The sequence below is a fragment of the Sinocyclocheilus anshuiensis genome, unplaced genomic scaffold (assembly GCF_001515605.1).
Source record: "Sinocyclocheilus anshuiensis isolate Anshui unplaced genomic scaffold, SAMN03320099.WGS_v1.1 scaffold194, whole genome shotgun sequence".
NCBI lineage: Eukaryota > Metazoa > Chordata > Actinopteri > Cypriniformes > Cyprinidae > Sinocyclocheilus > Sinocyclocheilus anshuiensis.
This window is the reverse complement of record NW_015546074.1, coordinates 2188180-2204845: the sequence shown is the minus strand read 5'-3', so window position 1 is coordinate 2204845 and position 16666 is coordinate 2188180. Positions and strand designations below refer to the sequence as shown.

General features: G+C 37.0%; 1 protein-coding gene across 3 annotated transcripts in view; it reads left to right on the top strand.

Annotated features, from left to right (window-relative positions):
- Positions 1-13952, top strand: part of mipepa (mitochondrial intermediate peptidase a) — a 23412-nt gene extending 9460 nt beyond the window's left edge. The window contains exons 16-18 of one of the 3 annotated variants that reach the window (XM_016501242.1): positions 4342-4463; positions 8804-8877; positions 13537-13952. In XM_016501242.1, coding sequence (XP_016356728.1) covers positions 4342-4463; positions 8804-8877; positions 13537-13637 — 297 coding nt within the window. In that variant the 3' untranslated portion in view covers positions 13638-13952. Of the gene's footprint in view, positions 1-4341; positions 4464-5750; positions 5825-8803; positions 8878-13536 lie in introns of all 3 variants that reach the window. The other 2 variants (XM_016501241.1, XM_016501240.1) reach the window with 2 other exon arrangements.
- Positions 13953-16666: the final 2714 nt, after the last annotated feature.

Genomic DNA, 16666 nt, shown 5'->3' with positions numbered 1-16666 from the left:
CTAGAAAGCTATTATTATCAGAACACGTGAGCATAACATAGCGGTTAGCAGATCAATGAATGAGAGGGCAGCGTTATCAGAGATGCCCATACACCACACCATGTTACAACACAGTAACACAGAAACAATACTGTACTACATCGATGTTTCCTGTCGGCTCAATTTTTGAGTGGACTTTGCTGTTCCGATTCGCATGAACGGTATACGAGTGGAGCGACTGAGCGGAGCGCACACATAGAGCGGGATAATACGCAGAGCGTCACACCACGTGAAAGTGAAACTAATTTTCGGCAGCCGGAATTTCGGTGCTTATCTAATCTAATTATTGGCGACATCAGAAATGGATATTATATAATAGATGCTTTTTTGAACATTTTAGCAATTAAAAAATATTAAAAAATGATTTTTTTACACGGCACCCCTGCTCTCGTGCCGCGGCACCCCGGTTGGGAAACACTGCTCTAAATCACCCAGCTCCCCACTTTTTATCCGTTATTACTGCCTCTCACGGGAACACAGCTAATAGTATGCGTGTGTCTTTCGTTCCTGGCTGTAAAACCCTCCGCATGTCACTCTATTGAAGAATGACAGCTCTTTTGACACATCATTTTGTTGCAGTAAAGATATAAAACCAGACAGTTTTTTCATGACGCACATGGGAACATTTTTATTGATCCCTCCTTCCAATCTACACTAACCTTCAAAAGTTTGGGGTCAGTATTTTTTTTTTAATGTTTTTATAATATGTCTCTTATGCTCACCAAGGTTGCATTTATTTCATAAAAAAAATCTGTAAAACTATAATATTGTGAAATAATTTTGCAATTTAAAATAACTGTTTTCTATTTTAATATATTTTGAAATGTAATTTATTCCTGTAATGCAAAGCTGAATTTTTAGCATCATTACTCCAGTCTTCAGTGTCACATGATCCTTCAGAAATCATTCTGATACACCGATTTGGTGCTCAAGAAACATTTTCTTATTTTTATTAATGTTGACTACAGTTGTGCTTCTTAATATTGTGATCAACATTTTATATACACTTTACAGTATCTGCAAAATGTTCATTATTTTAAGGGATCGTACAAAATGCATGTTATTTTTTATTTAGTACTGACCTGAATAAGATATTTCACATAAAAGACGTTTACATATAGTCCACAAGAGAAAATAATAGTTGAATTTAGAAAAATGACCACGTTCAAAAGTTTACTTATGCTTGATTCTTAATACTGTGTTGTTACCTGGATGATCCTCAACAGCAAGCCAAGCAAATTGAGGTATCGTTTTAGGTCTTGCCACAAATGGCACAAGAGTTTCATACTAATATGAGTAATAATAGTGATGCCAGACCACTAATAAAAGATTGCGGCCAATGACGGATTATGATTCACAGAGAGAGCTGTATTTACAGTTGTTTGACTTCTGTTGACGTTGATTCGACTGATACTAGGGCATTAATAGTGTTCTGGAAGATAATGTCAGCTGTTAAAAACATGGACCAGATGGAAGTTCTTGTCCTGTTGCTAATATTTGGGAACATTCACACACAGAGTTGCATTCCTCTGGCTGCTGAGATTTATCACGGGATGCAAAGAGCAAGTCCAAAAAGCATGGTAATACCAAGTTAGATTTGGTCCTTTTTGTTAGTTCAAGGCCCTTATCTAAAGTTCTGTGAATGTGAAATTCTTATAAATGTACATTTGAAATTATCTGATGGCCAGCAGCCTGACAGGACCCATCTGCAGTGAAAATATTTCCATAACGGAATACAGATTTTAGGCGGGTGTTGATAGTCAAGTAGCTGTTCTGCTTTGCTAATGTTTAGCTTTCAGATGTTTCATTACTGCAGGAGTGCATTTGAGCTTACTGAAGTCATTAGGGGCCATATGGGATATGTCTTACTGATACTCTGGGGCTTAACTCTGTATTATAAAGCAGTTTCACCTTCTCCAACCATAGTGTGTCTCTCATAGTGCTGTTTACACAACCCTGGCTCTCTTCAACAACTTTGCAGAGGAACACTTAACACACACATTCTGCGTCAGAACAGACTTCAGTCAGTCCAGCATGTCCCTTAGTAATCATTAGAGCCAGATGTCTTTGCGGAGTCCTTAATATCCTGTAGCATGATAGCAATGCATTTATAATGTACCTACTACAAAAGTACAGTTATATAACACGTGTATCTGTAAAATTCTTTTGTTCAGGTGGTTGCAAAATTATAATGTAAATTGTGTATTTAGCAAACTGTAAAAAAGCCTAATGTCAGGTCACTTGCACTTGGTATGGAACCGTGAACAGAATGTTGCCCCAGGCCCTGTGATAAGAGCAGATGCCCTCTATTGTATATAGCCGACTCATTGAGCTTTGTTTTGTTTGTTTCTTGTATTGTTTTTTTTTCATGGTTTGTTGGTTTTGTAACTTGGTTTGTTTGTGTGTTTGTTTGTTTCTAAAATAGTTTTTGCTGCGCCGCTCATGCTCCATGACAGCACACTTTTGATTGACAAAATATATATGATTTCACACAAAAAGTGCTAAAAAAATGCACATAATAAGCATGTCTAGTGTGTTTTAACAAGAATTGGAGTATGACAGACAAGAAAATTAAGAATCAAAAATATGTATAGAAAATTTACCCATTTAAAAAAAAAAAAGAAACTTGCAAACAGGCAGCACATTCTGTATCAAAGTATGACTGAAACGACATGATTGGAGCTGTTTTTGTTGTTTGCCATATACTGTACATGCGAATCCCCGTGTTAACAAACTTTAAAGACTTTCCAAGTTCATAACTGACCAACTTCTAAAAACAAATTTATAGTTGTCTTTGTAAAGAAATATGTAGCTTTGGAGCCGCTGCTGTGACGCTGTACAAACACTGCAGTGTGAATACTCTCGTGAGTCTGCAGCTGCAGTGATGCTGTAGTTACGCTGATGTGAAGCTCTTGCGGTGTGAAACGGGTTAGTTTTTGTTTGGATTCTTGGTTTGGTTTGTTTCTTGTTTTGTTTGTTTCTTGGTGTGCTGTTTTGTTTCCTCGATTGTTTTTTTTTTCTTGCATTGTTTGTTTATTGTATTGTTTTTTTATTTTGTTTTTGTTGGTTTATTTGTATTGTTTATTTTGTTTGGTTTGGTTTGTTACTTGGTTGGTTGGTTTGTTTGTTTCTTAATTTGGTTTGATTTGTTACTTTGGGTTTTGCTTTTTTGTTTTCTTGGTTTGGTTTGTTTGTGTCTTGTTTTCTTTGTTTCTTGGTGTGCTGTTTTGTTTCTCCGATTGGTTTGTTTTGTTTTCTTGGTTTGCTTTTTGTTTTTCTTTCTTTCTTTTGTTGTTTTGTTTGTTTCTTGGTTTGTTTTGTTTGTTTCCTGTTTGAAATGTTGTTGTTTTTTCACTTGGATGTCAGTTGTTTGTTTTAGGTTTGTTGTGTTTTGCTTTTTAAGGGGAGGGTTTTAGTTTGTTTTGTATTAAAATAACATTGATATGAAAATGTAGGCCTAAATGTTTATACTCACTTTTTTTTTTTAATTTTTTTTTTTGTCAGATACAGTAGACAGTCACTTGATTTTAGGTGGTGGGGGTTTTAGATTGCCTTAAATTTAGTCAAATTCGGGTATGTGTATCCTGCATGAGCATCAGGGCTGTGTCAAGACAGCATGTGAGAGCCACAGAACAGAAAGAGATTCGAATGGCGTCCACTTAACATTCAGTGGCTCCACCACACATGTAATGACAGTGATGAAGAATGTCTTTCTTCGTTCAGTAAAAACCAGACCATCTTACTTGCTGACTTTATGAACCCAGACACCCAGTTAGATTAGCTGTAGCTATAAACTGATATTATCACATACCAACAGGTTTGTTGCCCCTATTTACTGTCATATCAAGCGTAGTGTGCTCTGTTCATTTCCTGCAGGGATAATGGTAACAGCGGGTGTCTAAGCACGTCTTCATCCCTCAGTGATGCGTTTGAACTACTGAGCTCTTTCGACACAAGTCTAGCCTGTGTTTTAATAGCAAAATACTTCCCCAACTTGCATCCACCCAAAACATTATCAGTCTCTTTCATTTAGCTCAGAGTAAAGTAGCCATGGGAATAGGCTTTGCACCATTTGTGCTCTGGGAATGTAAATATTTAGTGATGAATATGGGCCTGAAGGCATTGTGTGGCAATAACTTGACTCTTCCATTTAGTTGGGTCACAGTTGCAGCTGAGAAATTGAATGTTGTTAGCATCAGCATGTTTCCAGGTTAGGAAATAACTTGGCAAGGGTTTGCAGAGATGTTATAGGAATATTCCTACGGCAGCTTGTGATTAGTTCACCTGCACCTGTCTCTGCAGGCCTGGCAGCTGAGGTTCAGTCATCTTGTCGGCTATGGGGCGAAGTACTACTCATACCTGATGTCACGTGCGGTGGCCTCCATGGTGTGGAAGCAGTGTTTCTATAAAGACCCCCTCAACAGGTTTGTGAAAGACACATGCATTAGTTGTAATGCTACTACATTGTTTTTTTTTTTTTGTTGTTTTTTCTGTTTTTTTTTTTCCCCTAAAGTTTGAACACTCTTAACCCTCAGGTGTTGTTCAGTCAATGGTATGAAACTTGGTAAAAGTTTTGGCACTTGCTATCTGAACACAAGAAAAAAAAAATAGTGGACATGATTTGAAATGGTTAAATGGTCCTGAATAAAAATGACACTTTTACTGTTCAAAAATGACGGAATTGGAAATGAATGGAAAGCAAATGTAATCTAGCAGAAAAGTTTGGTACTGCACCCAAACAAAATCTTACTGAAAGCTCATTTTTTGAGCTATCAAACTCAAATTTGGAAAACAACTTGTTTAGATGTATGGCTTTAGTTTTATTTTAGAGTAAAACATGTTTTGGAAAATATCATAAAATTGTAAAAATATTTATAAAAAACTTTTTTTTGTTTGTTTTTTTTAAGTTGAGTTTCACATTGTTTTCACTTCAGCAATAATCTGCCAATTGTCTTCTTTAAAGAGAGACCAAACTTAATAAAAGCATTCAAGTTTTATGACAGTTTATATTCAAAAATATGCTCAAAAAGTGGTTAACAGGTAACAGATGTATCATAATTATTCCACTAATATAATTTAGAACCATAAAGTCCCCTAAAAATACAGAATATTATATACAAAACTATAAACTATAAACTAAATTATAGTACATTCATTTCATTAAAAAAATATTGACCACCACTCGCACAACACCAGAGAGTTATAAAGGTTGTAAAATAGATTTTATCCATTATCCATGTTAAAGGTTCTTCATGGCACCATAGATGCCAATAAAGAACCTTTATTTTTAATAGTGCATGCAACCATGAAATTCATCTAATGAATGAGATCTGTATGCCATATCGCATTAAATTACTTGATATATTTGTTTCTATTCCCTCGGAAGAGATAAACTTTAGATTATAAATGTGCATATCTGCTAAAAGTGGATTTTGCTAAGATTTAAGAGTGTACTAACATAAAGATGTCCTCGAAGCTAACAGGCACAGACTGAAAACCACAAAACTCCTGTTTTCATTTCATGGGGTCTTTAAAAATACCAGGATATCTTAACTACTCTGCTGTGGTTTTGTTCTTTAGCACTTTCTTTTGTTTGGACAGTTTTGGACATGTCAGGCAGTTAGAGAGGGAACATAAGGGTTTATGGGCTTGGATTGTGGGAACGATGCTGGTAGTGTAAAGTAAACCTCTGTCTGCTCACGTTGTTGCAGGGAAACTGGAGAGCGTTACCGCAGAGAGATGCTGGCTCATGGGGGAGGGAAGGAGCCCATGCTGATGGTGGAAGGTAAGAAGAGAAGTCTGCACCTGAGAGAATGAGTGACAGTTCAGTCACTGCCATTTCTTTGTCCCTTAAAGAGTGTTCTTGGTGTTATACTGAATGATTCATCAGTGCATGTTATTACAAAAAAAGTGCCCCAGTAATGTCAAAATGTATTAACCTACAATAATTTGCCAAGAGGCTATTTATATTACAGCAATAATAATTACTATTGGGGTAAGAAAAGATGCTCTCTGGATGACAAATTTCCCAGCACTGGGATTGAAAAAAAATGTTAATATTAGCTGTTAATGCAGTTATTGAACATAATTAAAACTGCCACTGAAATTTCTACATTAGTGTGTTCACTTCCTTATTTTCTGATTCCTTAGCTACTTGTATTTTTCACTGTTAACTTTCCGGTTCAGAGGGGTTCTCCTCAGTGCACCCCGTGCCCCCTCCTCTGTGCCGGACCGCAGTGGAACAAGAGCCACCCTAGAGAGAGTCTGTAGCCTGGGCTGTTTTTATCTGCCGGGCTCCTCGCTCTGAGCTGGCCGGATCCCAGGCCTCTGGTGCTGAAAAGTCCAGGCTGGATTAGATGGCATAGCAGAGAGAGGAAAGTGACGGACTGACGGCCATGCTGACTGAAGCCCTGTGTTCTCCAGCCATGGGCGGCACAGAGGCGTCTTTCATGGCCCTCAGCTTTCCCAGGGACCTCTATTTTAGTGCTGAAGGACAGACTGAAAGAACAATAGCTGACTCGAGCACCTGGGCTGGGATATGTTTTAGCACTGTAGCACACAGATGGTGACATGCATGAGTTTTAGATAGAGGATCACAGGAGGGTCAGGTTCACCTTAGTTTCAAACATTCCTTAATAGGAAAAAATTGCATTCATATACATTTTTGATGAATCTCAAAGAAAGGCAGATCTTATAAATAACATCACAAATGCTGGATTAGCATTTCCTGAAAATACCAGTAGTAGAAGGGCAGCAAAAAAAAATGTTTTAGCTAAGTTAATATTTATGTTATGGTTGTGCATAAATGCCTGAGAGGAGCTTAATCGTTGCCATGCTGCTTAGTACGTGTCTTGTTTTCAGTCAGCTGCTCACAAGAATCAACATGTTGACGCATAGTATTGTGTAAAGGCAGCTATAAATTAAAGGGGTCATGAACTGAGAAATCAATATTCCCTTGATCTTTTGACATAAGAGGTCATTGTACTATAAAAACATCCTGTAAGTCTCAGAACTCTCAACTTTCTCATTAGTCTACACTGTAAAAAATTATTGCGATTTTAACAGTAAAAGACTGTAAAAATGCTACAGTAAAAACCTGTTAACTGGTTAACAGTAAGTTTCCATACTATATTCGGTGAATAAATGTAATTACATTTAATGTAATTTTACAGTAAAATACTGTTAAAAGTGAATTTTATTTTTAATGAAGTTCCAGATCGTGTCAATAAGAACTTGGTCCTTTGTTAACTTCATTTTACTGCGGATCATTTACAAACAAATCACAATCCGACGCAGGATTTTCAGAAAGATTGAAACTAAAAGACGATGCTGTACAGACTATATTGGATCTGACAGTAATGTCACACCACACAAGTGTGAATAACTGTTTTTATTAGGTGGTCACTATTGCTTTATCTGTTATTGCAGATCGTTTGATATAGGTACTGAGTATGTATGCGTTTTTAACCTAAATCACAGCAGCGTCCATCTATGAAGTGTGAAGGCTGTAGGCTGTCAAAAATACACAACTGTTATCCAATCATACCAGTGGGCTTTACTTCCGAGTCGCCTATTCAAACAGAGCATTTCAATGAGGGGATCAAAACAGGACAGAAAGTAGCCTATTACTTCTAAATTATGTTTTGTAATGTAAAAATCTTGCAAGGACAGCAAGATGAATCACAATTCAATATGCAAATTTTTTTTCTGCCATAGAATAAACAAATTAAAAAGTAATTATGACTTCTTATCTCACAGTTCGGACATTTTCTCTTGCAATTCTGAAGGAAAAAAACGTGCTTTATAAACTCTAACAACTCAGAATTGCTTTATAAACTCTGTAAGCTCAGAACTGTGAGATACAGACTCGAAATTGCAAGAAAAAGCTCAGAATTGCGAGATGAAAAAGTTGCAGTTACTTTTTTATATTTTTAGAAAAAATATGCTTCCATAGAAATTCATATCCTCATAACATAAAATTGCGAGATGCATACTCAGAATTCTGAGAAAAAATAGTCAGAACTGCGTGATATAAACTGTTATAAATAATATAAATAATGTTCATGAAGATATATTATTATATCTACATGAACAATCTTTTTTCAAAGTTTTCATAGTTGAACAGATCTCAAGCCGCCACATGATTCATATGCACAGTGGCATAATCCTTGAAACTTGAGCTTTTTTTTTTTTTTTTGACAAAACTTTGATCATTAAAAAAATATTGACCACCACTCGCACAACACCAGAGAGTTATAAAGGTTGTAAAATAGATTTTATCCATTATCCATGTTAAAGGTTCTTCATGGCACCATAGATGCCAATAAAGAACCTTTATTTTTAATAGTGCATGCAACCATGAAATTCATCTAATGAATGAGATCTGTATACCATATCGCATTAAATTACTTGATATATTTGTTTCTATTCCCTCGGAAGAGATAAACTTTAGATTATAAATGTGCATATCTGCTAAAAGTGGATTTTGCTAAGATTTAAGAGTGTACTAACATAAAGATGTCCTCGAAGCTAACAGGCACAGACTGAAAACCACAAAACTCCTGTTTTCATTTCATGGGGTCTTTAAAAATACCAGGATATCTTAACTACTCTGCTGTGGTTTTGTTCTTTAGCACTTTCTTTTGTTTGGACAGTTTTGGACATGTCAGGCAGTTAGAGAGGGAACATAAGGGTTTATGGGCTTGGATTGTGGGAACGATGCTGGTAGTGTAAAGTAAACCTCTGTCTGCTCACGTTGTTGCAGGGAAACCGGAGAGCGTTACCGCAGAGAGATGCTGGCTCATGGGGGAGGGAAGGAACCCATGCTGATGGTGGAAGGTAAGAAGAGAAGTCTGCACCTGAGAGAATGAGTGACAGTTCAGTCACTGCCATTTCTTTGTCCCTTAAAGAGTGTTCTTGGTGTTATACTGAATGATTCATCAGTGCATGTTATTACAAAAAAAGTGCCCCAGTAATGTCAAAATGTATTAACCTACAATAATTTGCCAAGAGGCTATTTATATTACAGCAATAATAATTACTATTGGGGTAAGAAAAGATGCTCTCTGGATGACAAATTTCCCAGCACTGGGATTGAAAAAAAATGTTAATATTAGCTGTTAATGCAGTTATTGAACATAATTAAAACTGCCACTGAAATTTCTACATTAGTGTGTTCACTTCCTTATTTTCTGATTCCTTAGCTACTTGTATTTTTCACTGTTAACTTTCCGGTTCAGAGGGGTTCTCCTCAGTGCACCCCGTGCCCCCTCCTCTGTGCCGGACCGCAGTGGAACAAGAGCCACCCTAGAGAGAGTCTGTAGCCTGGGCTGTTTTTATCTGCCGGGCTCCTCGCTCTGAGCTGGCCGGATCCCAGGCCTCTGGTGCTGAAAAGTCCAGGCTGGATTAGATGGCATAGCAGAGAGAGGAAAGTGACGGACTGACGGCCATGCTGACTGAAGCCCTGTGTTCTCCAGCCATGGGCGGCACAGAGGCGTCTTTCATGGCCCTCAGCTTTCCCAGGGACCTCTATTTTAGTGCTGAAGGACAGACTGAAAGAACAATAGCTGACTCGAGCACCTGGGCTGGGATATGTTTTAGCACTGTAGCACACAGATGGTGACATGCATGAGTTTTAGATAGAGGATCACAGGAGGGTCAGGTTCACCTTAGTTTCAAACATTCCTTAATAGGAAAAAATTGCATTCATATACATTTTTGATGAATCTCAAAGAAAGGCAGATCTTATAAATAACATCACAAATGCTGGATTAGCATTTCCTGAAAATACCAGTAGTAGAAGGGCAGCAAAAAAAAAATCCTTGAAACTTGAGCTTTTTTTTTTTTTTTTTGACAAAACTTTGAGACCTCCAGTTTTAATTACAGTCAGTGATGAAGTAATTTCAGCCTTCAGGTAGATCATGAGCTTACTGCTTTCAACTCATGACATGTTTCAAATAGTTACAAACGCAGGCGCACGTCAAAGCCGTGGAGTAACCAGAAAATCTCTTCATCTGCTGGGAGGGAGGCTGTAATTATCTTCTTAGTCTTTAAACATTGCTCAACCTGAGTTGAAGCAGTGTTCATAGAGACCAGGACCACTGAATCTCAGTCTGTGGAAACATTGAACTCAGTTCGGTTGCATAAGACTTCATATTTGTTTTATGTCAAGTCCTCGCTTGACCTCTTGATAATCCTGTCCTGTTTCACATGAAACCCAAACCAGCGCTACCTGAGTCATGTTCCACCATGTCTGTGTGCCCACGTAACTGCACAAGCTCAAGGTGTGGTGCGCGGCACAGGAGCCAAAGAACCGCGTTTAAACAGGGATTAATTGAAGAGAGATGAGCCTGTCTCACTTTGATGTGTCCTTAGTTTCATCATCCTCCAATCCCAGTCAGGAGCTCTTCTGACCAATCACAGAGAGCCTCCTCATACAGCACACACAGCTGGATTGTTCAGGACTTCTTGAACTAGAAAGTCCCTTTGATTCGTAATAAAACACACACAATGCACCTGCACTGATGAATATGGTGAGTCTATCCATCCTTGCAGATGTTTGATCCTGTCAACCGTTTAATCATGATCCCACATAAAAAAGATGAATTATTCCTCAGTGGTAGGGTCAAACTTTAGTAGTGGGATTGTTTGTTATATGACCTTTGATCATATATAGCTTTTTTTCCATATTAAATGTTACTTATATATATATATTTTTTTTTTATATATATAATTTATTATTAACTTTTTTAAACATTACACATTATATATATTTTTATATATATGTGTGTGTATGTGTATATATAACCTATTACAAAAATAAGCACTCATCACATGCACACAATAAATAAGCTGGTGAAATGTTAAAATAAAATTAAAAAAACTATATACAAAGCATTTACAGTTTAAGGCATTTACATGACCCTAGTAAGCATAATAGTTGTATGACATTTAAAAACGTATAGTTTTGGCACACAAACACTGACACATTTTAATTGCTCTAAATGATCTAGATCATTACAGAGATGAAAACAAACAGTAATGTAGCCCAACTCTTTAACATTACAAATGTAAAGTTCATCCTGAACATTTATCTGGTATCTTTATTCTCACTGGATATGGCCTTGAATTAATTTGTGTATTTTTGGTTTTGGAAAAGGAAAAAAATGTGAGTGTGGATTGGGTTCTAGTCTGAATCCCTTCGAGAGTGAGCTCAGGAAATTGGCATCATTATAGAAAGTGCTATTGAAGCTGGAGACGTCTAGTCCTTGTGTGATCCACTCAGAGATTAAAGCAATAGTCTTCAGCTCTCTGAACAGCATCTGTGGCTGTAGCATTCATCTTAAAAAAAAACCCTGAGTACAGTAAGGTGTACAGCTGGAGGAGGTAATGCTTACTTTTACCGACATAATGCCGGCAGTTGAAGTCAGACAGGTGATTATATAAGCGGCAGGTTTTAATATTAGCTTCTCCTTATCTTTCATGCCCAACTCATGTCAAGAAGGTCAGAAATCACCTGGCGGCAATTTGGCAGCTTATGTTTAAAAATCCACCAAATCCAGATTCCAAATCTGCAGAGCCCATAAAGGAGACATGATGACGGGAAACAAAATGTGAGATGGGAGGAAAAATTATATTTCAATGCTTTCCATTGTCTCGTAAACCTTTTGCTCTCCTGCAAGCAACTTTGTGTTTGCTTGCAAAACTGTATTTATTTCAGTCCTTTTGCAAGGTAATGCAAAGTTTCTTGGAGGAACAAAATACTTTTGCAAGATAATGCAAATGTTTTCAGCGAGAATGCAAAGTTTCTTGGAGGAACGCAATACTTTTGCAAGATAATGCGCATGTTTTGCAAGAGAACGCAACGTTTCTCTTGCAAGGGGACACCATAGTTTTGCGAGAAAGCAAATGATTTGTGAGTGAATGCAGAGTTTCTCGGGAACGCAATACTTTTGCAAGATAATGAAAATGTTTTTGCAAGAGAACACAAAGTTTCTCAGGGGCACACACTACTTTTGCGAAAGAATGAAAATGATTTGCGAGCGAATGCAAACATTCTCAAGAAAACGCAATACTTTTGCGAGAGAATGCAAAGTTGCTCGGGGAATGCAATACTTCTGAAAGATAATACAAGAGCATGGAAGTTTCTCGGGGGAACACAAATGCGTTTGCGAGCGAATGCAGAGTTTCTCAATACTTTTGCGAAAGAATAAAAATGTCTTGCAAGTGAACATTTTCTCAAGGGAGCACAATTTTTCGAGAGAGTGCAAATGCTTTGCGAGAGAATGCAGAGTTTCTTGTAGGAAAGCAAAAACATTCAAATATATATTTTTTTCCCTTTCATCTCTTATTTTTTCCATTATCATGTCCCTTCAAGGGCTCTGTACAAATCTACATCCGGTGTATATATTATTATGAATCGGAGGAAAATAATTTAATCAAATAAAGCCATATTGTGATTGTGACCAGATTTCAGATTTTCATCTCATAATTGAGTACAGAATCACAACCAAATCATTGTCAGAGAAAATATTGATATCTTATATCTTGTTAAATTAGTTTCATTGTATGATTTATTGGTTAGGAAAGATGTACATACATAGCAGGGTTTCGTGTCAAAGTCGCATGAGATTTTAGTGCAGCCTGTGTGTGTGTGTGTGTGTGTGTGTGTGTGTGTGTGTGTCTTTTAGAGGTGACCCGTGCAGGAAAGAGGGGGGGAGGGAGGAGGGCCTATTTACATTGGCAGCTCTACAAGGGGAAATGAGCAGACTTCAAAGCGCCAGCAGAGAGGAATTGTAAATCGAGTGTGCAGTTTAGCAGGACGACACACACTGATTTAAGCTGCACTGTGTTCACTATATTAAATGTTACTTATATATATATATTTTTTTTTTATATATATAATTTATTATTAACTTTTTTAAACATTACACATTATATATATTTTTTATATGGTATTTTTCAAGGGGGTTGATAAGATTAAGATTTTTGGGGGGTGTTTTATTGTGTGTGTGTGTGTGTGTGTGTGTGTGTGTGTGTGTGTGTCTTTTAGAGGTGACCCGTGCAGGAAAGAGGGGGGGAGGGAGGAGGGCCTATTTACATTGGCAGCTCTACAAGGGGAAATGAGCAGACTTCAAAGCGCCAGCAGAGAGGAATTGTAAATCGAGTGTGCAGTTTAGCAGGACGACACACACTGATTTAAGCTGCACTGTGTTCACTGAGCTGGGCAGCAGTAGATATCCGTCAGCTTGTGGAAGACGATATTGTCATTTTAAAATGTAGCACTGGGAAGATAAAACCTCTGCCCTTTTAGATGCTGCGTCTCTCTCTGCCAGTGTAAATGCTGCTTAGATTTAGTGCTTTTTTGAAGTTAACATTATTTAATGCAAAGTATATTGAAAACATTTATCTAGACAAATCATGAACGGAGGAAATCCTCCTGCTAAAGCTTGAGAGAGTGTATGTAACTGGAATTTGCCCCTCTTGATTCATGTCCAGGCATGTTGCAGAAAAGACCCTCCATCGAGGACTTCGTCAACGCCCTCGTGTCTGATCTGGACCCGGACTTTGAAATCTTCATCATGGACTCAGAGGGCTGAGGGATTTTTCATAGCAGTATAACTTTATCTTCCTCACGGTAATCAGTCTTTACAACTGGCTGAACGGTCAGTATTCATGTTTAGAGAAAGGACTGCGTTTATGAACCAAAACTGAGCGGTCTCACAGCAGTGCATTGTGGGATATATACTAGTGAATCTCAAAAAAACGTGTCGAGAACAAAAATCAGAAATGTATGTGTTTTATTTGTTTGCTTTTTGACCAAAATAAATAAATAAAAATGATCATAAATGCAGAATAAATATTATACATCACACAACATTGGTGGTACTACATGTAATAATTACTAAATGTAATCATTTAAGTATGAAATTTAACTATTAAATAAAATGTTTAATAATTTAGTACAACATTGGTATCATTCCTGTAATTATTTTTTAATTATATTACCAAAAATATACTGTAATACTGAGTAAAAGTAATATTTTTACTGAATTTGGAGGGGAAATGTTTGTGAATGTTTAAATGTATATACAATTCATTTAATAATTAATTATACAAATTATGTGTGTGTGTGTGTGTGTGTGTGTGTGTGTGAGAGAGATATAAAAGTGGTTTAATATTGTAAGTAATGAAACACATTTTTTTTTGTCCTCAAAAAAGGAGTGATGCTAATGTACTCCTAGTGTATATCTAAAAATACAGTGCTTTGTATATTAAAGTCTGTATCATTTTTAGATAATTTGTGCATGACATTTTCATTCAATACTCCAGCAAAGCTTATAAAGATTTATTTACAAATTTGATGAGCAACAAAATATGAATTCGCAATACATCATTACGAAAAGCAAAAGTGAAGGCACAAGATGAGTATCTATATTATAAAAAATATTGTCCTTCTATTTCCTATAATACAATATCTACAGTTCAGCACACACAAGCGCAGGTTGATCTATGGAACTGGAATGTACTGCAAAGAGCAATGCAAACCATTCAGGTCGACTGCAGCTGAACCTTAACTTCAACAGGTAGTCAGTGCTGGGGCACATAACTAAACATCTAGTGCTTTCTTTACAAAAGACAGCAATCTTTTGTCTTGTGTGCTTTTGTTTACACATTAATAAAGTCTCTTTAGGCTGCTGTTGGCGAGCGTCACACACGACTGGAGAATGACGGCAAAACACACGTTTTCAGTGTGTGTGGCCTGATGTAATCTGAGGTGGGATCTTCCTTTGCTCTTTCTACCTCCAGAGGGGCTCTCAGAGACCAACAACAGGTGAGATAAGAGTAGGTCATCCTGGAACGAGACAAAAAGAGTGCAAGAACAAACTTGTTAATCTCTTGGCACTGAATCAGTCAAAGTAAATTAAAACATGTCTCGTGAAGTCTTTTAATTTATGTGAATTAGCACAGGCACAGCAAGATTCGGTCTGGTCTCTTAAAGAGATAGATCACCATTTTTATACAATGGAAGTGAATGGGAACTGCAACTTTTTAAGCGCCAGAAATCACAAAACATAACCACAAAATTAAGAATTCGTTCCTATGACTTACTTATTCGTTCCCTCGTTTAGAGTTCATTCAAACCTGTATGAATTTCTTTCTTCTGTGGAACACAAAAGATATTTTGAAGAATGTCGGTAACCAAACAGTTGCTGGTAGCCATTGACTAAGTATTCCAAAAAAATAAAAATACAATGGAAGTCAATGGGAACCAAAACTGTTGGGATATCCACATTCTTCAAGATACGGTCTTTTGTGCTCCGCAGACGAAAGTTTGTTCCTTCCCTGATTTTAAAATGTAACTAAATTAAAAATAATAATAATAATAATGCAATGTGGCCATAAATTAACAGTAGTAAAGTTAATGAAATGAATAAAACATGGCCACGGTTGAAAAAGTCATGTGGAAAAGTCAAGTTGAAACGAATTCTTAATTGTGGCCACAATATCTATTTTCATTATACAGACAAGAACAGCCATAACATTGTTAAAATTCTCCTTGGGCCTTTTAATGAAAAAAAAAAAACATGCCGATTTGGAACAACTTAATAACAGAACTTTTTTTTAAATACTACTGGCAGCTTCCTTTCTGGTTTATAATCCTACATATCAAGGTTAAATACAGAAATCTACGTCACATATTTCAAGCATTTGGTTCATCGTGTTTAAATCTCAGTGCTATCTGGTGATATTTTGAAGGGTAACAGAGTAGGGAAGGCATGACTTCACGTGTTTTACACCAGCACGTTGTGTGAGATATTGTTTGACAAAGGGCCCTTTTATGTGTTTCAAGGAAATTGAAAAATTTGCTCCTTTCATGTTCGGCTTTTCACCATAAGGCTTTTGTTTCCTGTGATCACGTGTACACGCCACCCTCGGCTCTTGTCAGTTGCTCATTTGCTTTGGCTCTCATAAACGAACACAGAAGTGGAGTGTTTCAACATCTCAGCTTCCATTCGGCTCATGGCTTGAATTCTGTGTCGATTCTCTTGTGAAATTTTGCGTATGTTAACAGTTCAGCTTATAAGGCATATTAATAATAAATCCCTCAATTGGAGATTTCACTTGATTTTTTGTTAAACTTGTTAACATTAGTTAATGTATTAAGTAGTGCTGGGCGGTATACCGAATACCGGTGTTTATTTTTGTTATGATATGAATTTTTGAAATACCGCAATACCGGTGTATGTCGCTTAAACAACGTTCGGAACGCGACTCTGTTTGAAAGGGGTCCCTTTTCACTGTTGCACTGTGGTGAGGGAACAGCTGTATGTTACTAAGCGTGAAAGTTCAGAAACTGAAGCTGTAGATAGCCAAAACAACCGCATAGCCGCTCTTTAGTGTAGATGCATGTTGATTTTATCAGACGATTATAAATGAGAGTGACTCCTGGTTAACATGTATTAAAAGGGGTCGTGTTTAGTCACTATTTAGTGTGGTATTTTGACAATATTCACTCATCATGACAGTAAAATAGGGCATTCTAAGTCAATATACTGCAGTATTTCCTCTCTCAATCAGTAGAAAATATGGTTAACACCCGGTCATGCATGGAAAAAAAAATACC